General features: G+C 48.7%; 1 protein-coding gene across 1 annotated transcript in view; it reads right to left on the reverse strand.

Annotated features, from left to right (window-relative positions):
• The window catches only part of LOC307229102 (echinoderm microtubule-associated protein-like 6), a gene marked incomplete at its 5' end in the record, with an annotated part of 41,744 nt that extends 23,721 nt beyond the window's left edge, over positions 1-18,023 (reverse strand). The window contains 18 exons of the mRNA XM_079998987.1: positions 2,178-2,380; positions 2,820-2,920; positions 3,219-3,312; positions 3,463-3,568; positions 3,991-4,177; positions 4,275-4,375; positions 8,156-8,262; positions 9,133-9,303; positions 10,677-10,886; positions 12,490-12,746; positions 13,222-13,359; positions 13,571-13,772; positions 13,885-14,020; positions 14,513-14,698; positions 14,788-14,856; positions 15,129-15,227; positions 16,009-16,183; positions 17,827-18,023. Coding sequence (XP_079855113.1) covers positions 2,178-2,380; positions 2,820-2,920; positions 3,219-3,312; positions 3,463-3,568; positions 3,991-4,177; positions 4,275-4,375; positions 8,156-8,262; positions 9,133-9,303; positions 10,677-10,886; positions 12,490-12,746; positions 13,222-13,359; positions 13,571-13,772; positions 13,885-14,020; positions 14,513-14,698; positions 14,788-14,856; positions 15,129-15,227; positions 16,009-16,183; positions 17,827-18,023 — 2,739 coding nt within the window. The remainder of the gene's footprint in view (positions 1-2,177; positions 2,381-2,819; positions 2,921-3,218; positions 3,313-3,462; positions 3,569-3,990; positions 4,178-4,274; positions 4,376-8,155; positions 8,263-9,132; positions 9,304-10,676; positions 10,887-12,489; positions 12,747-13,221; positions 13,360-13,570; positions 13,773-13,884; positions 14,021-14,512; positions 14,699-14,787; positions 14,857-15,128; positions 15,228-16,008; positions 16,184-17,826) is intronic.
• Between the last annotated feature and the right edge of the window lie 2,950 nt (positions 18,024-20,973).

The raw sequence follows: 20,973 nt of genomic DNA on the forward strand, positions 1-20,973 counted from the left end.
CGAGTGTGGACGCCTCCCTAGCCAACGAACTGAACTCCTTTTTTGCGCGGTTCGAGTCTGGCAACAGCACTGCTAGCTCGCCAGCTAATTAGAGTTACACCACTGGGGATGAGCACGCACTCTCAGTGTCTGAGCATGACGTCAGGAAGGCTCTGATGAACACCAGGAAAGCTGCGGGCCCAGATGCCATATCTGGGCGAGTACTGAAGACCTGTGCTAACAAGCTAGCCCCAGTGTTCACGACAATATCCAACATCTCCCTGGCTGAATCAGTGGTCCCGTCCTGCTTCAAGAGGTCCACCGTCGTTCCTGCCTGCCCTCCTGAATGACTACCGTCCGGTGGCCCTCACCTCAGTTTGCGTACCAGCAGAACAGATCCACGGATGACGCGGTCTCCCAGGTATTGCACACCACGCTCACACACCTGGATGGCCAGAAGGGGGCCTATGTGAGAATGCTGTTCATCGATTATAGTTCAGCTTTCAACACCATAGTCCCACCAGACTGGCTGTCAAGCTGAAGGAGCTCGGACTGAACACTACGCTGTGTCCCTGGATCCTGGGCTTCCTCTCAGCCCGGCCCCAGGTGGTTAGGGTGGGGAAGCACATGTCCAGCTCCCCCACTCTGAATACAGGATCCCCCCAGGGCTGCGCCCTCAGCCCCCTACTGTACTCCCTGTACACACATGACTGTGTGGCCAGGTCCAGCTCCAACACCATCATCAAGTTTGCTGACGACACCGTTGTCGTGGGCCTGATCACAGACGACGATGAGAAGGTCTACAGCGAGGAGGTGGCTGACCTGTCACTCTGGTGCCAGGACAACAGCCTCCTCCTGAACATCAGTAAAACTAAGGAGCTGATTGTGGACTTTAGGAGAGGATTACAACCGAGGACGCACACGCTGCTGGTGATTAATTGGACTTCTGTTGACAGGGTGAGCAGCTTCAAGTACCTGGGAGCCCACATCACAGAGGACTTTACATGGCCTTTACAAACAGACACTCTGGTGAGAAAGCCGAGGCAGCGTCTTTACCACCTCAGGCAGCTGAGGAAACTCAGGGTCTGGGTGAGGATCCTCAAGTCCTTCTACTGTGGAGCAGTGGAGAGCATCCTGACAGGCACCATCACTGCCTGCTTTGTACTGTACTGCTCAGGACAGGAGGGCCCTGCAGAGGGTGGTGCCTTCAGCTGAACGTACCACTGGAACCACCCTCCCCTCCCTGCAGGACCTTTACACCAGGAGGTGTAGTAGCAGAGCTGCAGCATCATGAAGGATCCTCACCACCACCACCACAACACACTGTTCCAGCTGCTGTGGTGGAGCAAGAGCCTCCACAGCCACACAGCAAGAACAGAGACTGAGACGGAGTTTCTACATCAAGACATAAGAACTGTCAACGCTGACCTCACCAGGGGTCCTCACAAAAAGTACTGAGTCACTCACACTGCCTTATTGTATGTAGTATACTGTACTGCATACTGTGTCACTGTTCTGGGTTGTTGGGTGTTACCGTATTGCTGCGTATGTTGTATACTGTGCTGTATTATCCCACTAACACTACCTCACTTTATTCAAATGCACTTTAATGCACATATCTGTATATACATAAATAGCCTATCCCATATACATTAGTCTATTTCCTTTATCTATTTTGTACCTCCACCTTGCATTACCCTTGAGTTGTTATTTTGTTTTATTTTATTTTATTCTATATATTTTTATTTTATTCCATAGTATTCGACTTACTGCATTACATTTTAGGAATCTGTTAGTTAGTCGAGTAGAAATTCTTAGATAGCTACTGTGTTCAGTCTAGAACATATTGTGTGTAATCACCGGGTGAGTTGCATTGACATTTCACTGCATATATGTATGAAAGTATGTATATGTATGGAAGTATGTATATGTATGGAAGTATGTATATGTACAGTATGTGACGAATAAACCTCTTGAATCTTGAATCTGAACCAGGACCAACTGAGCCAGTACCAGCAGTACACCAGCAGTGTGAACCTGGAGAGGCAGAACCTGGACTAGCGGTGCCGAACTTGCATCAAAGAGCTCTGGTCCTAAATTAGTTCTGCTTATGTTGCTATGGTCCCTGGGTGCACCCCTGGGCGGACCCCCGGGTGCACCTCTGGGCGGACCCCGGGGTGGATCACGGGGCCCCCTACCTTGTCCAGGGAGCACATGGCGAACACGGGGCCGTCGTGGGCCTTGACGGTCTTGATGAGCGTGGTGTCCTTCCACAGGTAGACGTCCCCGTTGGTGGCCCCGGAGAAGGACAGGTCCTCAGAACGCCCGTAACAGGCCGACATCATGGTCTCCTGCTTCCCCAGGTTCCCAAAGATCCCTCGCTTGAAGGTCAGACCTCCACCTGGAAGGAGGAAAGAAAGAGCCATCAGACAGAGGAGTGACAGGGAAAGACTGACGGAGGGATGATGGAGCCACAGAATGATGGAGGGATGATGGAGGGAGTATGAAGGGATGATGGAGGGGTGATGGAGGGAGGAAGGAGGGGTGATGGAGGGAGGATGGAGGGGCGATGGAGGGGTGATGGAGGGAGGATGGAGGGATGATGAAGAGAGGATGGAGGGATAATGGAGGGGTGATGGAGGGGTGACAGAATGATGGAGGGATGATGGAAGGATGATGGAGGGAGGATGGAGGGGTGATGAAGGGGTGATGGAGGGATGATGGAGGGGTGATGGAGGGGTGATGGAAGGGTAACAGAATGATAGAGGGATGATGGAGGGGTGATAGAGGTGTGATGGAGGGTGATGGAGGGTGATGGAGGGTGATGGAGGGGTGTAGACCTGAGTGCTGCCAGAACTTGATGTGCTTGGCTCCAACTGTCAGCAGCTTGTCCATGCGCAGAGGGTTGCTCTTCACCACAAAGATCTTGTCTTTATGTCCCCTGGAAAGAGGAAGGAAAGGTTAGGAGGTGTGACAGGAGCATGCACGTTGGGCTGTGCACGTGGGTGTGACAGGAGCGTGCACGTTGGCATGTGCACGTGGGTGTGACAGGAGTGTGCACGATGGTATGTGTACGTGGGTGTGGCAGGAGCGTGCACGTTGGTCTGTGCACGTGAGCGTGGCAGGAGTGTGCACGATGGTCCGTGCACGTGGGTGTGGCATGAGCGTGCACGTTGGTATGTGCACGTTGGTATGTGCACGTTGGTCTGTGCACGTAGGCGTGTGCAGGTGGTGCTTACCTGGCCTTTGCCAGCTTCTCCCCCTTCCTCCAGTCCCACACCACGATGGAGTGACCTTCATCGATCCCCACCGAGATCAGACTCTTCCCGTCCGCTGGAGCAGGAAACAGGAAACAGGAAACAGGAAACAGGAAGAAGTCAGTCAGCGGTAAAGTTCAAACTCTTTGAATAAAAAACAAAATTGTTCATCAGAAGCAAGAGTGGATTCAGTGAGGAGACAGGAAGTAAACAGGAAGTGGATTACCTGTGAACTCCAGGGCGCACACCCCCCTGCTGTGCTGACCCTTCAGCAGCGAAATGCACTTCAGCGTCTGGACGTCCCAAACATGGACGGCTGGATCCCTGCCCACCTGCAGTACACTGTGTATTAGTACTAATGCTGTAGTACCCGACCCGTGTAGTAGTAGTGTCGTGGTATCTGTCCCTTGGTGGTGTAGTACTGCATTGCACTGTAGTAGTAGTGTAGTAGTACTACCTGTCCCCGGGCAGTGTTGTAGTGTAGTAGTGGCAGCAGTAGTAGTAGTAGTAGTAGTAGTAGTACCTGTCCTGTGGCGGTGTGGTAGTGTAGTAGTACCTGTCCCGTGGCAGTGTAGTAGTGTAGTAGTACCTGTCCCGTGGCGGTGTAGTAGTGCAGTAGTACCTGTCCCGTGGCGGTGTAGTAGTGCAGTAGTACCTGTCCCGTGGCGGTGTAGTAGTGCAGTAGTACCTGTCCCGTGGCGGTGTAGTAGTGCAGTAGTACCTGTCCCGTGGCGGTGTAGTAGTGCAGTAGTACCTGTCCCGTGGCGGTGTAGTCCTTCAGGGGGTGGAGGCTCAGGCTGATGATGTCATCGTTGTGGCCCAGGTAGAACCTCTGGCTGTGCTGCTCGGGGTGGTACACCACGGCTACAGCCGCCACGTGGAACACCACCTCCCCCGTCTGAGTGTAGTACAGGTTGTTCCTACAGTCGGAGCCCCGGTACCTGCACACAACCAGCGTTTTACCAGGTCTGACTGAGATGCAGACAGACAGAGAGACAGACAGGCAGACAGACAGACAGACAGGTCCGGCTGTCTCACCCATGGACAAACTGCAGTCTCAGTCCTTCCTCTGGAGCTTTCTGTCGCTTCAGGGAACCCAGCAGCTTCTTACGGAGCTGAGGCAGGTCCTCCTTGTACACCTGGAAGTAGTACACATCAGTACTGTAGTAGTAAACCATCAGTATTGTAGTACACATCAGTACTGTAGTGGACATCAGTACTGTAGTAGTACACCACCAGTACTGTAGTACACATCAGTACTGTACTAGTAAACCATCAGTATTGTAGTACACATCAGTACTGTAGTAGTACACCACCTGTACTGTAGTACACACTTTTTTCTGCTGTGTCCTTCGTGCGGAGCAGACGTGTTTTACTTGGCTCTCCTCTCTGTGCTTTGCTCTGTGCTTTGCTTCTATTTTCACCAGTCTCAGCACCTTTTTTCCTACTGCAACACTTAAAGGGCTGTATCTTACAGCTGGACACTTATTTATAAAGGATTATTACCAGCCCCAGCGACATTGTGGTCTATGGACACTGCTACCCCACACTGCTACCCCTGCTACACACACAGAGAGACGACTTACTGAGAGGACTCACTGTCACTGAGGAAGCCAAGTCTCGGCGAAACTTTGAAGAATTATGCCACCTTGCAAAGAATGCTGTGGACTCCTACAGAAGGTTGCTGTACTTGAAACAACAGTATTAAATCTGAAGGATGAGACAATGCTACCAGGCCTTGCCCGTCCCACAACACAGCTGGGCTCACTCTGCCGGGTGTTCTGCCAAGCAAAACAACTTACAAGCAAGATAACGAGGCTGCTTACCGGAGAAAGCCTCTGATGACAATTAAAATTCATGAAATTCATGAAGCTAACACATGCAAGGGTCCCTCGCAACCTGAGATTAGCTCAGCAACTGGATGTTCTTCACTGACTAGCAGCCATGAAACAGCCCAAGATAAGCGACGTGGCAACACAAGACACAAAACATGACAAGACATGAAACAAAAATTTAGAAAAAAGGTTGCCGCTGTCAAACCACCTATTTTACCACTGATGAGCCTAGAAAATAGATTTGAGCAATTACAAGATAGTGTACACACAATACCCCGATACCATTGAGGGGGGAGTGGTCACACGAAGAATACGCGACCAGCTCACGTTACCCAAGCTGCAACACAGCAAGCTACTGCCAGCAGGAGGTCTGGACCCCAAACACCACAACAAGGTAATGTTGATGGCCCATCAGAGCAAATAACAACAATCTTTATTGGCGACTCGACAATGAAGCATTTAAAGATCGGCAAAAACACCATGACATGTTGTTTTCCATATGAACTGGTCTCTAACATAGCAGCAAAGATCCCACAAATTCTGGCTAATTACAAAAGTGTCAATAAGATCATTCTACACAATGGAACTGGCGACAGTCGGACGGAAGGAGTCGGAATTACTGAAAAGTGACTTCTCCGAGCTTTTCCAGCTGCTAAGCGCTCTAAACGTGCATGTCTATGTTAGTGGCCCCCTGCCCCCTGCCAGACAGAGATCTGAACTATTTTGCAGACTGCTTGGACTCAACACATGCCTAACAAATGTGTGCTACCTACACAAGCTGAACTTTGTCCACAACTTTAATCTGTTCTGCGTCTACAACCGCGCTGGCACTTTAAACCAAACCGGCCAGGCTTATAAACAATCTAGCCTTCGCTATTATCCAGCCGACAGTAGCCAAGCATGGGAACAGCACAAGGACAGACAGCGATAAGCGCAAGGACCTGACACAGGAGCAGAGCATCTCACCACCCGATGCCACAGCTAGCGCCCAGACTACATCGCCGCTGGGTGGTGCAGCTGGTGACCAGACCACCCCGCAGCCGAACGCCACAGCTGTTGACCAGACTACCCCGCTGGAGGCCACAGCTGGTGACCAGACCACCCTGCCACCGGACGCCACAGCTGGTGACCAGACCACCCCGCTGGAGGCCACAGCTGGTGACCAGACCACCCCGCCACCGGACGCCACAGCTGGTGATCAGACCACCCCGCAGCTGGACGCCACAGCTGGTGACCAGACCACCCCACAGCCGGACGCCACAGCTGGTGATCAGACCACCCCGCAGCCGGACGCCACAGATGTTGACCAGACCACCCTGCTGGAGGCCACAGCTGGTGACCAGACCACCCCGCAGCCGGACGCCACAGCTGGTGTCCAGACCACCCCGCAGCCGGACGCCACAGCTGGTGACCAGATCACCTCGCACCCGGACGCCACAGCTGGTGACCAGATAACCCCGCTGTAGGCCACAGCTAGCGGACAGACCACCCCGCAGCTGAAGGTGACAGCTAGTGGCCAGATCACCCCGAAGCCAGAGACCACAGATAGTGGCCAGACCATCTCGCCACAGGGTGCTGCAGCTGGCAGAAAGACTACCTGCCCACTGGCTTCCCTCCACAGTGCACAAGACATCACAGCAAACGGGACCACCGCGCTGCCAGGTGCCTCGCCCCTTGCGGAGACTACCTCGCCATCATCGGGATTTTTATCGAAATTTGCTGGCCTCGCCTTCCTGGACAGGCCCTTCCCGCCCACCCCCCCACCCCCTTCATTGTCCATCATCCCCCCCCACGACCAAACCTTCTACCCTCTCCCCTAAGAGAGAACACATCACCCCAGTCCTGGCTGCCTTACATTGGCTTCCAGTTACATCTACAGTAGACTTTAAGGTCCTTCTCCTCATATATAAAGCTCTAAATGGGCAAGGACCAGAATACATCACCAACTCCCTTACTAACTATGTGCCCCCAAGAGAGCTAGGATCATCTACTGCTGGCCTGTTGGAAGCACCAAATAATACACAGAAGAGAATCGGGAGTGAAGCCTTCGAAACTTATGCCCCAAAGCTTTGGAATGCACTACCTATAGATATTAGGAAAGCCGGCTCGTTTGCCATCTTTAAAAGAAAACTAAAAACGCATCTGGCCTACAACGAGAGCTCTCCTGCACTGCTATTTCCACTGCACTGCTATTTCCTATCGGCTGTACCTACTGTTTTACTGCTGTACCTACTGTACCTAGTAGGCCTACCTAGACTTTTATTGTTTTATCAGCACTTTGTAACTCTACGGTACTCTAGTTGTTTTTCCCTAACGTGTGTCATCACCTTGTGTCGCAGCTGTGGAGAGACAGGGCCGAGGTCAGCTGACATTCCAATGAAGGAGACTAGACACAGACTGAGGGACAGTTTGTTGTTTTAAAAAAATATGTATAGGCCATAAATCTTTAGGTGTCTAAATTAGTAGACACCAACTGCGGAAACTGTGCTTTGGCTTGTTTTTAACTTTAATCTTTTATTCTCTGATTAATGTTTTTGAGTTTCATTATTGGTTAAATCTTTTACTTTCTAATGCGCTGTGTACAGCACTTTGAGTTGCATTTAATGTTGGAAATGTTTACTTACTTACTTACTTACACATCAGTATTGCAGTAGTACACCATCAGTACTGTAGTACACATCAGTACTATAGTAGTACCCCATCAGTACTGTAATACACATCAGTACTGTAGTAGTACACATCAGTACTGTAATACACATCAGTACTGTAGTAGTACACCATCGGTACTGTAGTACACATCAGTATTGTAGTAGTACACCATCAGTACTGTAGTAGTACACCATCAGTACTGTAGTACACATCAGTACTGTAGTACACATCAGTACTGTAGCAGTACACCATCAGTACTGTAGTAGTACACCATCAGTACTGTAGTAGTACATCATCAGTACTGTGGTACACATCAGTACTGTGGTAGCACACAATCAGTACTGTAGTAGTACACCATCAGTACTGTAGTACACACCAGTACTGTGGTAGCACACAATCAGTACTGTAGTACTACTTAACTGGAACTGTATTTACCTGTCGGTCGTAGTTGGTCTGAGCCTCCTGTTCGATGTCAGAGTCCAGCTCTGGGACGTCGGACACGTCAGAGTCAGACTCTCCGCTGTTGGAGTCGGCGTAGCCCTCTGCAGGGGGCGGGAGCAGAGGGATCAGCAGGATCTGGTTCTACTGGGATCTACTGGGATCTACTGGGAACACTGGGTCCTACTGGGATCTACTTGTATCTGCTGGGATCTACTGGGATCTACTGGGATCTACTTGTATCTGCTGGGGTCTACTGGGATCTACTAGTATCTGCTGGGATCTACTGGGATCACTGGGTCCTACTGGGATCTACTTGTATCTGCTGGGATCTACTGGGATCTACTAGTATCTGCTGGAATCACTGGGATCTACTTGTATCTGCTGGGATCTACTGGGATCTACTAGTATCTGCTGGGATCACTGGGATCTACTTGTATCTGCTGGGATCTACTGGGATCTACTAGTATCTGCTGGGATCACTGGGATCCACTGGGATCTACTGGGTTCAACTGGGATCTAATGAGATCTACTGGGTTCTGTTCGGATCTACAGAGATCTACTGGGATCACTGGGATCTACTGAGATCTACTAGGATGAATCAGCAAGATCTGGTTCTACCTTTTATCGTCACAGCGACATGGATTTGAGTTCTTCTACATGAAGTGTACACGATTTGTATATTATGTGTACATTATGTGTATATTATCTACATTATGTGAACATGGTGTGTATATTATATGTACATGATGTGAACAATATGTTTACATGATGTGTACATTATGTGTATATTCTGTGTACATGATGTGTACATGGTGTGTACATGATGTGTACATTATGTGTACATGGTGTGTACATAATGTGTACATGATGTGTACATGGAGTGTACATGATGTGTACATGGTGTGAACATGATGTGTACATGGTGTGTACATGGTGTGTACATGATGTGTACATGATGCTGTGCAGCTGACCTTGCAGCAGCGGCTCCAGTACTCCGTTCATCACTCCTTCAGGGAGGAACCTCCACTGGAACAGGGCGTGGTCGGCTCCACCCGTGCTCAGCACCCACTGCAGGTCACTGGACCAGCGCACGTTGGTCACATGCGCAGCAGAGTGACCGATGTACTTCTTAAATTTAGCTGCTGAGGGGACAGAGGAGGGAGGAAGAAGAGGAGGAAAAAGTAGCATTAGAAAGAGGAGGAGGAGGTGGGGAGGAAGAGGAGGAGGAGGAAAAAGGGAGGAGGGCGGGAGAAAGAGGAGGAGGAAGAGGAAGAGGAGGAGGGGCGGAGGAAGAGGAGGAGGAGGAAGAGGAGGATGAGGAGAACGAGGAGCAAGAGGAGGGAGGAGGAGAAGAAAGAAGAGGAAAGAAGAGGAAGAGGAGTAGGATGAGAAAGAGGAGGAGGATGACGAGGAGGGAGGATGAGGAGGAGGAGAAACGAGGAGGGAAGAGGAGGAGGAGGGAAGAAGAAGAGGAAGAAGAAGAGGAGTAGGATGAGAAAGAGGAGGAGGATGAGGTGGGGAGGAAGAGGAGGAGGAGGAAGAGGAGGAAAAGGGAGGAGGGCGGAGGAAGAGGAGGAGGAAGAAGAAGAGGGGGTCGGAGGAAGAGGAGGATGAGGAGGAGGACGAGGGGAGAAGAGGAGGAGGGATGGGGAGGAGGAGGAGGAGGATGAGGAGGGGGAGGATAAGAGGAGGAGGAGGAGAAAAAAGGAGGAGGAAGCGGGAGGAGTGCGGAGTAAGACGAGGAGGAAGAGGAAGAGGAGGAGGGGCAGAGGAAGAGGAGGAGGAGGAGGGAAGAGGAGGAATGAGGAGAACGAGGAGGAAGAGGAGAAGGAGGAGGAGGAAGAGGAAAAAGAGCTTTAAAAACCTTCAGGTTCTGAAGAGAAACATTGTTAAAAACACCAACCAGTGTATATAATGTATATAATATATATATATAATGTATATAATATATATAATGTATATAATATATATATTATATATAATGTATATAATATATATAATGTATATTATATATATATATATATATATTTATATATATAATGTATTATAATATATATAATATATATAACTGATATATAATAAATATCATATATAATGTATATTATATATATAATGTTATATAATGTATATAATATATATAATGTAAATAAATATATATAATATATATAATGTATATAATATTATAATGTATATAATATAAAACAACGTATATCATGTATTTAATATATATATATATATATAATGTATATAATAATAAAACAATGTATATAAATATATATATAATATATATAATGTATAGTAATATATAATGTATATCATATAAAACAATGTATATCATGTATTTAATATATATAATATATATAATGTATATAATATAAACAATGTATATAATGTATATTGATCTATAGAATGTATAGAATGTATTATATACATTCTATAGATCATATACATGAGATACATGATATATTTTAGTATATCATGTATACCATGTATATGATCTAATCCCTTTGTTTACCTTTCTTGAAGCAGGGGAACCTGAAGAGCTTGACGAGGCCGAAGTCGTCCCCCGTCACCAGGGCGGCGCTGCTGTAGTTGGCGTCGACGGAGTTGATGTCGCTGACGTTGGAGTACTTGGGCCAGATCCCGTTCACCTCCGGCCCCAGGACCCCGGTCCAGGTCATCCAGTGGACGCCCTCCGCCTCCTCTTTCGGAACCAACTTCCCGGCTGTGGGAACACCAGAGCCCAGATGGAGGATCAGGGCGTGGCGGTGGGCGGTGCGTTGCACTGCTGCCTCACAGCAAGAAGGTCCTGGGTTCGATTCCCGCCTGGTTGGCTGTTGGCACCGTGCTCCGGTGGGTTATCTCCCAAACAGGAGCCTTTCTGTGTGGAGTTTGCATGTTCTCCCCGTGCTCACATGGGGTTTCCTCCACCTCACGTCAGTAAGGACCTCCACCAAAAACATGCACCCATCATGGTCTGACCAGCGATGGACACTTATCACCTGGTTCCCGGGCGCGTCCACGTACGCTGCCCACTGCTCCTGGCTGTGCCCCCGGAGGAAGGACAAGCCAGGATGGTTCAATGCAGAGGAACCATTTCACCAGCACCACCCAAAGCATGTGTGTGTGTGTGTGATGGGATTGGTGGGTTCTGGAGAAACCCTTTTCTAGACGGAACCGTTCCTGAAACGTTCCAGGACCTTAACCAGCAACACCTGTCACACCTGTAACACCTGCAACATCTGTCACACCTGTCACACCTGTCACACCTGTAACACCTGCAACAGTTGTAACACCTGTCACACCTGTCACACCTGTCACACCTGTCACACCTGCAACACCTGTCACACCTGCAACACCTGTCACACCTGCAACACCTGTCACACCTGCAACACCTGTCACACCTGCAACAGTTGTAACACCTGTCACACCTGTAACACCTGTCACACCTGTCACACCTGCAACACCTGTCACACCTGTCACACCTGCAACACCTGTCACACCTGCAACAGTTGTCACACCTGTCACACCTGTCACACCGGATATTTGGGAGTCCATGACGCCCAATACCTGTAGACTGTCCTGAGCCTGTCTGCTGTGCAGAACTCCTGGTGCCGGACCCGGTAGAAGCTGTTTTCTCTGGAATGTTCCACTTAACGGCCAAATATAAACTGTGGATTGACGTTGAAGTTGTTGTTTCATTGTTTGGAGGCTGTTTGCTGCTGGTAGCGAGGAAGCAGGTGGAGGGTTTGGGCGTGGTGGTCTGGTGTGGCTCCAGGTTATTACTCGTATAAATTGTTATTTATAATAGCAGACACAAAATGATTTATTTTGATGTATGTGATTCTCTGTACATCGCTATAGCAACATGTACCCCCCTCCATGCTTCCTATTTTACAAATGTGTTTTTTTATTTGCTGAATGTCTGAGCTGATCCACGAAAAATGAACAAGATAGATTTTATTTTTATAAAAAAGGCGAAAGGACGGTGGGGGCAGTGGGCAAGGCATGTGATTGGTGTGCGCCCCAACACCGCGTAACACCGGTACCCATGGCAACCCCAGTTCAGAGGCGTGTTTGAGATGAGACCTGAACAACAACAAGACACCGTTTTTAAAGAGGGTGGAAGCGAGACGCACAGGCTGAGGGAGATGGAGGAAGGCTCCGGGCCCCGTCAGAAGATCCTTCCATCTTCTCTTCGTTCTATTCCCAGAGTGAGAACCCAGAGCAAACATTCCCAGAACGCTCCAGGAATGAGACCACGCCGACTGTTGTTCTGATTAATATTTGACTTCACCGTCCGGTGCGGTATTGCGTCAGGTACGTACCTGGCATCCTGTAGACGATCCGGTCCCCGTTGCCGTCGTTGCTCTGCAGGAAGCGTCCGTCCACAGACCAGTCCAGGTGGGTGATGAAGGAGGTGGCGCGGCTGCACTCCCCCACCTTCTTGTAGCGCTGCCCCACGGCGTACAGGTCCACCAGCCCCTCGTTGGAGCCCACCGCCAGGAAGCCTCCGTCTGGGGAGAACTTCAGCTCGTGCACCGCCTCCTTCCGGTCCTTGATGTGCACCACCTCCGTCATGTCCCTACCGGGGGATGGGGGTCAGGGGTCAGCGGCAACAACTGCTTCTGGAACCGTACCTGACAGGAAGTAGTTCTAGACCTGACAGGTAGTGATTCTGTACCTGACAGGAAGTGGCTGTATACCTGACAGGAAGCAGCTATAGACCTGTAAAGGAAGTGATTCTGTACTTTACAGGAAGTGATTCTGTACCTGACAGGAATTGGCTGTGTACCTGACAGGGAGCAGCTATAGACCTGTACCGGAAGTGATTCGGTACCTTACAGGAAGTGACTGTGTACTTAACAGGCTGTAGTTGTGTACCTGACAGGAAGTAGTTCTACACCTGACAGGAAGGGACTGTGTACCTGACAGGATGTGGCTGTGTACCTGACAGGAAGTGGCTGTGTACTTGACAGGAAGTGGTGGTGTACCTGACAGGAATTGGCTGTGTACCTGACAGGAAGTGGCTGTGTACCTGACAGGAAGTGGTGGTGTACCTGACGCGCAGTACGGTGAAGGAGCCATCCTTCATGCCGAGGGCGAGCTGCGATCCGTCGTTGTTGAAGGCGACGCTGCGAACGGCTTCCTCCATGTTGCAGCGAGCAAGTAGGGTGTGGTCCTGAAGGCTCCACAGCCTGGGGTGGAGGGGGATACAGAAAGTGTGTTAAGGTGGAGCAGCACTGTGTAAAGGTGTTGGACTGTGTAAAGGTGTAGGAGGACTGTGTAAAGGTGTAGGAGGACTGTGTAAAGGTATAGGAGGACTGTGTAAAAGATTAGGACTGTGTAAATGTGTAGTAGCACTGTGTAAAGGCGTAGCAGCACTGTGTAAAGGCAGAGTACAGTTACCTGACGGAGCGGTCGTCGCTGCCCGTCACGGCCACGCCCTGCTTTGGGTGCAGGTCCAACGCCCAGAGCTCGCCCTCACTGTGACCCTGAATCAGCAGGACCGGTTTGTCCCGGTCCCTCACCATCACCTCGTAGATCTCACCGTCCTGAGTCCCCGCCAGGATCCTGTCTGCCCTCCAACACACGCTGCGGATGGACAGACCTGAGAGGCAGACAGGCAAAGCGAGACAGAATGAGAGACCACCGGAACCGTCTGACGGACCTGGTTTCAGGGTGTGGTCCAGGGATCCAGTAGTCCAGTCTGGTCCGGGTACCTTTGTAGCCCTGCTCAGCCTCCCGCAGGTCGATCTTGGTGATGGGTTTGAAGTCGATGTCCCACAGCCTGACACAGCCGTCTCTGCCGCCTGTAGCGAAGCCTTCCTCACAGGCGTGCATGCTGAAGATCCCAGCCTGGAGAGGGCGGAGGGACTGTCAACACTACTACACCACAAGTACACTATGACCAAACCACAGCAACACTACTACACCACAAGTACACTATGACCACACCACAGCAACACTACTATACCTCAACCACACCATGACCACACCACAGCAACACTACTACATCACAACTACACCATGACCACACCACAGCATCACTACTACATCACAACTACACTATGCCCACACCACAGCAATACTAGTACATCACAACTACACTATGACCACAACACAACAGCACAACCACACCACAACAACACTACTACACCAAAACAACATAACCACACCACAACACTACTACACCACAACGCTACTACACCACAACAACACTACTACACCACAACAGCATAACCACACCACAACAACACTACCACCAGCCTAAACCACAGCAACACTACCACCACATCACAACAATGCAACAACACCACCACACTTCCACACGATGTGTGTGTTGCTCACCCCGTGCGCGGCCTGCACCGTGCGCACCAGGTTGATTCCCTTCCAGACGTACACGTCCCCGTTGAGCGCACCAGAGTAGGTCAGCTCGTCCTTGGTGGCTGCCAGACACAGGATGGTCTGGAGGTCCCCGGTCTTCCCAAAGATCCCCCTTTTCGGGGTCAGGGCGTTGCCACACAGGGTCCAGAACTGCAGGACACACAGGGCACAGTATGTGTTCAGATGTCTTACTAGACAAACAAGCCCAGCCCCCCGTGGCGTCTGATTGGCAGTCCCACCTTAATGTGTTTGACCCCGCAGCTGACCATCCGGCTCGACTGGAACGGGTCCCAGGAAATATCAAAGATCTGGAACAGAAACAATCCTCAGTCTGATGTCACTTCCTGTTCCTGTGGCGGAACATTCTCAGACACATTTCCCTTAATCTGAGATTGAGTAAAAAAATGTTATATTTACTGAAAAAATACACATAGACAGACAGGCAGATTTTCAGGCAGCTTTCCAGAGTGACAGAAAGAGACAGAAAGAGAGATGGATAGACAAACAGACAGACAGACAGACAGACAGACAGACAGACAGACAGACAGACAGACAGACAGAGAGGCTGACAGACACATACCCGGTCAGAGTGTCCTGTGGCTGTAGCCAGGGGGCGTCCTCTCCTCCAGTCCCAAACACAAAGTGTGTTTTTAGCGTCGAGGCCGACGGACGCCAGGCGCTGCTCAGAGAAGAGTTAGTATGAGGATCAACACCAGCTGCACCACCCCCTGCTGCTCACACTGAGGCTGCACCACCCCCTGCTGCTCACACTGAGGCTGCACCACCCCCTGCTGCTCACACTGAGGCTGCACCACCCCCTGCTGCTCACACTGAGGCTGCACCACCCCCTGCTGCTCACACTGAGGCTGCACCACCCCCTGCTGCTCACACTGAGGCTGCACCACCCCCTGCTGCTCACACTGAGGCTGCAGTGTTCTGATTAGTCTGACATGGAATGATGGAAAATTACAAAACTGAAATGCACATTATATTAGATGTAGATTTCACTACATCTAGATTAGATGTCACTGTCACTCTGTCACTCTATCACTGTCACTCTGTCACTCTGTCACTGTCACTCTGTCACTCTGTCACTGTTGCTCTGTCACTTTGTCACTCTGTCACTGTTGCACTGTCGCTCTGTCACTGTCACTCTGTCACTGTTGCTCTGTCACTGTTGCTCTGTCACTCTGTTACTATGTCACTGTTGCTCTGTCACTCTGCATTGTTGCTCTGGCCTTCTGTTACTATGTCACTGTTGCTCTGTCACTCTGTCACTGTTGCTCTGTCACTCTGTTACTATGTCACTGTTGCTCCGTCACTCTGTCACTGTTACTCTGTCACTCTGTTACTATGTCACTGTTGCTCTATCACTGTCACTGTTGCTCTGTCACTCTGTAACTGTCACTCTCACTCTGTCACTATGTCACTGTTGCTCTGTCAGTACATCACTCTCTCACCTGTCCGTCAGAGTGGAAGGTGAGACAGGCCACACCGTGCGTGTGCACGTCCCTCAGGATGGAGACGGTCTGCATTCCGTAGGTGTCCCACACACAGATGAAGGGGTCCTTCCCCACCTGCCCCGTGGCCACCTGCCCCGTGGCCACCTGCACCTTGTCTGGGTGGAGGGCAAGACTGGGAGAGGGGTTAGGGTCTTCATTATTACATTGGTTTTTGACAGTTCACTGCCTAGTACTGCTGTCTGTGTCTTAGCGCCTCCCTAAATTCTGGCCCTCCCTTCTGATTGGTCAGAGGATGTATGCTACAATTTGGCCCCTCCCACACCTGAAATGGACTAGAACTGGATCAGAGAGAGAGAGAGAGACAGACAGACAGACAGACAGACAGACAGACAGACTGCTCTGGTCTGCCGTGCAGAGCTTCTTGGAGCTCATTTGGTTCTGGTGTGCAGTGGAATGCCTCTTTAAAGGCTCTGCTCTCTTGTTGAGTGACCAGCTCCTGGAAGTGGGTCACATCTGGGCCTGAAGGAAAACCTCCAACATCTGGACAGGGCAGTGAGCCAAGTCATGCTGTGATGTCACTATGATGCCATTATGGTGTCGTCCCTTATCATATTTATATTCTTCAGTTTTTTTGTAAACCTGTAAAAATGTAGGTATTGAAAAACATTTTTGAAATAGACAAGAATTGAAAGAGAGAGAGAGAGGTAGACCAAGAGGAACCAGGAGGAACCAGAAGGTACCAGGAGTAACCAGCAGGAACCAGGAGGAACCAAAAGAAACCAGAAGGAACCAGCAGGACCCAGGAGGAACCAGGAGGAACCAGGAGGAACCAGGAGGAACCAGAAGGAACCAGGAGGAACCAGCAGGATCCAGAAGGAACCAGGAGGAACCAGGAGGAACCAGAAGGAACCAGGAGGAACCAGCAGGAACCAGGAGGAACCAAAAGAAACCAGAAGGAACCAGCAGGACCCAGGAGGAACCAGGAGGAACCAGGAGGAACCAGGAGGAACCAGAAGGAACCAGGAGGAACCAGCAGGATCCAGAAGGAACCAGGAGGAACCAGGAGGAACCAGAAGGAACCAGGAGGAGCCAGCAGGACCCAGAAGGAACCAGGAGGAACCAGTAGGAACCAGGAGGAACCAGGAGAACCAGAAGGAACCACGAGGAACCATGAGGAACCAGAAGGAACCAGGAGGAACCAGCAGGATCCAGAAGGAAACAGGAGGAACCAGAAGGAACCAGGAGGAACCAGCAGGACCCAGAAGGAACCAGGAGGAACCAGTAGGAACCAGGAGGAACCAGGAGAACCAGAAGGAACCAGGAGGAACCACGAGGGACCAGAAGGAACCAGGAGGAACCAGCAGGACCCAGAAGGAACCAGGAGGAACCAGTAGGAACCAGAAGGAACCAGGAGAAACCAGAAGGAACCAGGAGGAACCATTAGGACCCAGAAGGAACCAGGAGGAACCAGGAGGAACCAGGAGGAACCAGAAGAAACCAGGAGAAACCAGAAGGAACCAGGAGGAACCAGGAGGAACCAGAAGGAACCAGGAGGAACCAGGAGGAACCAGGGGGTACCAGGAGGAACCAGGAGGAACCAGGGGGAACCAGTAGGAACCAGGAGGAACCAGGAGGAACCAGAAGGAACCAGTAGGAACCAGGAGGAACCAGGAGGAACCAGAAGGAACCAGGAGGAACCAGGAGGAACCAGGAGGAACCAGAAAGAACCAGTAGGAAATCAGGGGGAGGGAAAGAACCAGGAGGAACCAGGAGGAAAAGAGGAACAGAATGAACAGGAGAACAGGACCACTCTACCTGATGATGTCATCGTTGTGACCCAGGTAGAACCTCTGCGTGTGCTCCCTGCTGTTGTACACCACCCCCACTCCACCCACGAAGTACACCACCTCCTTCCCTGCCGTGTAGTACAGGTTGTTGCGGCACTGGTGGCCCCGGTAACCATGGACCCACTCCAACCGGAGCTGGCAGCGGGGGGCCGTCTTGTCTGACATCCTGCTTCAGCTCAGAACCTCCTCCACCCTGACACCACCACCACCACCACCATGCAGAGCTCAGAGCCTCCTCCAAGCTGACACCACTACCACCACCATGCAGAGCTCAGAGCCTCCTCAAACCTGACACCACCACCACCATGCAGAGCTCAGAACCTCCTCCGCCCTCACCCCACCACCATGCAGAACTCAGAACCTCCTCCACCCTCACACCACCACCACACAGAACTCAGAACCTCCTCCACCCTGACACCACCACCATGCAGAGCTTAGAACCTCCTCCACCCTCACACCACCACCACCACCACGCAGAGCTCAGAACCTCCTCCACCCTGACACCATCACCATGCAGGGCTCAGAACCTCCTCCACCCTCACACCACCATCATGCAGGGCTCAGGGCCTCCTCCACCCTCACATCACCACCATGCAGAGCGCAGAGCCTCCTCCACCCTAAGAGGTCAGAGGTCCAGTATCAGAGGTCCAGTATCAGAGGTCCAGTATCAGAGGTCCAGTATCAGAGGTCCAGGATCAGAGGTCCAGTATCAGAGGTCCAGTATCAGAGGTCCAGTATCAGAGGTCCAGGATCAGGGCGACATGTCTGAGCAGAGCCTAGTCTCACAAACCCGACCGGTCCCAGGGAGACCCGCCTCCTTAACGTGGTCCTGTTCCTGGTCCACCAGCTGGACCACAACCTGCAGCAGGAGCAGCTTAACACGCAGCCAGACCTCCGCCGCTGTCACCTCCCACTAAACAGTAAACCCTCCACCCTCCACCCTCCACCCTCCAGCCTCCACCCTCCAGCCTCCATTCATCCATCCACCGATGCCAGTTCTCGTCCAGAACCAGAACTCGAAGCGTCTTGTTTGGGAATAATCAAAGAATAAGAAAACAATAGTACTAGTAGTACTAGTAGTACTACTAGTACTAGTAGTACTAGTAGTACTACACTGATATGAACGGGGACCGGCAGCAGCTGAGCCGCGTCCCGGATAAAAGCCTCGCGCCGCAGTTTGCGTAAAGCGGCGCAGCGCGCGCTCCGATTGGACGCGCGCGTCCTTCCTGAATCAGGGCTCCGCGAGCTCTGCGCACGCGAGCCCGCGTGGCCGCCGCCACGCCCGCGAAGCATTGTGGGACATGTGGTCCCAGGCTCCGGTCGGGAACGCGGCGCCCTACGGAGGCTGCGCCGACGGAGGACTCCAAGTCCCGGGAAGCGGAAGGTGGCGCTGTCCGCGGTGCCGGATCACGTGACGCCGTTGAAAGACGAGCAGCTGAAGGAATAAATATACTACAAATATACTACAAATATACTACAAATATACTACAAATATACTACAAATATACTACAAATATACTACAAATATACTACAAATATACTACAGGAATACTTATAAATATACTACAAATATACTACAAATATACTACAGGAATACTTATAAATATACTACAAATATACTACAGGAATACTTATAAATATACTACAAATATACTACAAATATACTACAGGAATACTTATAAATATACTACAAATATACTACAGGAATACTTATAAATATACTACAAATATACTACAAATATACTACAGGAATACTTATAAATATACTACAAATATACTACAAATATACTACAGGAATACTTATAAATATACTACAAATATACTACAAATATACTACAAATATACTACAAATATACTACAAATATACTACAGGAATACTTATAAATATACTACAGGAATACTTATAAATATACTACAGGAATACTTATAAATATACTACAGGAATACTTATAAATATACTACAAATATACTACAAATATACTACAAATATACTACAAATATACTACAGGAATACTTATAAATATACTACAGGAATACTTATAAATATACTACAGGAATACTTATAAATATACTACAAATATACTACAGGAATACTTATAAATATACTACAGGAATACTTATAAATATACTACAGGAATACTTATAAATATACTACAGGAATACTTATAAATATACTACAGGAATACTTATAAATATACTACAAATATACTACAGGAATACTTATAAATATACTACAAATATACTACAGGAATACTTATAAATATACTACAGGAATACTTATAAATATACTACAGGAATACTTATAAATATACTACAGGAATACTTATAAATATACTACAAATATACTACAGGAATACTTATAAATATACTACAGGAATACTTATAAATATACTACAGGAATACTTATAAATATACTACAGGAATACTTATAAATATACTACAAATATACTACAAATATACTACAAATATACTACAAATATACTACAGGAATACTTATAAATATACTACAAATATACTACAAATATACTACAAATATACTACAGGAATACTTATAAATATACTACAAATATACTACAAATATACTACAAATATACTACAAATATACTACAGGAATACTTATAAATATACTACAGGAATACTTATAAATATACTACAGGAATACTTATAAATATACTACAGGAATACTTATAAATATACTACAGGAATACTTATAAATATACTACAGGAATACTTATAAATATACTACAGGAATACTTATAAATATACTACAGGAATACTTATAAATATACTACAAATATACTACAGGAATACTTATAAATATACTACAAATATACTACAGGAATACTTATAAATATACTACAGGAATACTTATAAATATACTACAAATATACTACAGGAATACTTATAAATATACTACAGGAATACTTATAAATATACTACAAATATACTACAGGAATACTTATAAATATACTACAGGAATACTTATAAATATACTACAAATATACTACAGGAATACTTATAAATATACTACAAATATACTACAGGAATACTTATAAATATACTACAGGAATACTTATAAATATACTACAAATATACTACAGGAATACTTATAAAT

This window comes from Zeus faber, assembly GCF_960531495.2.
Source record: "Zeus faber genome assembly, chromosome: 4".
Lineage (NCBI taxonomy): Eukaryota > Metazoa > Chordata > Actinopteri > Zeiformes > Zeidae > Zeus > Zeus faber.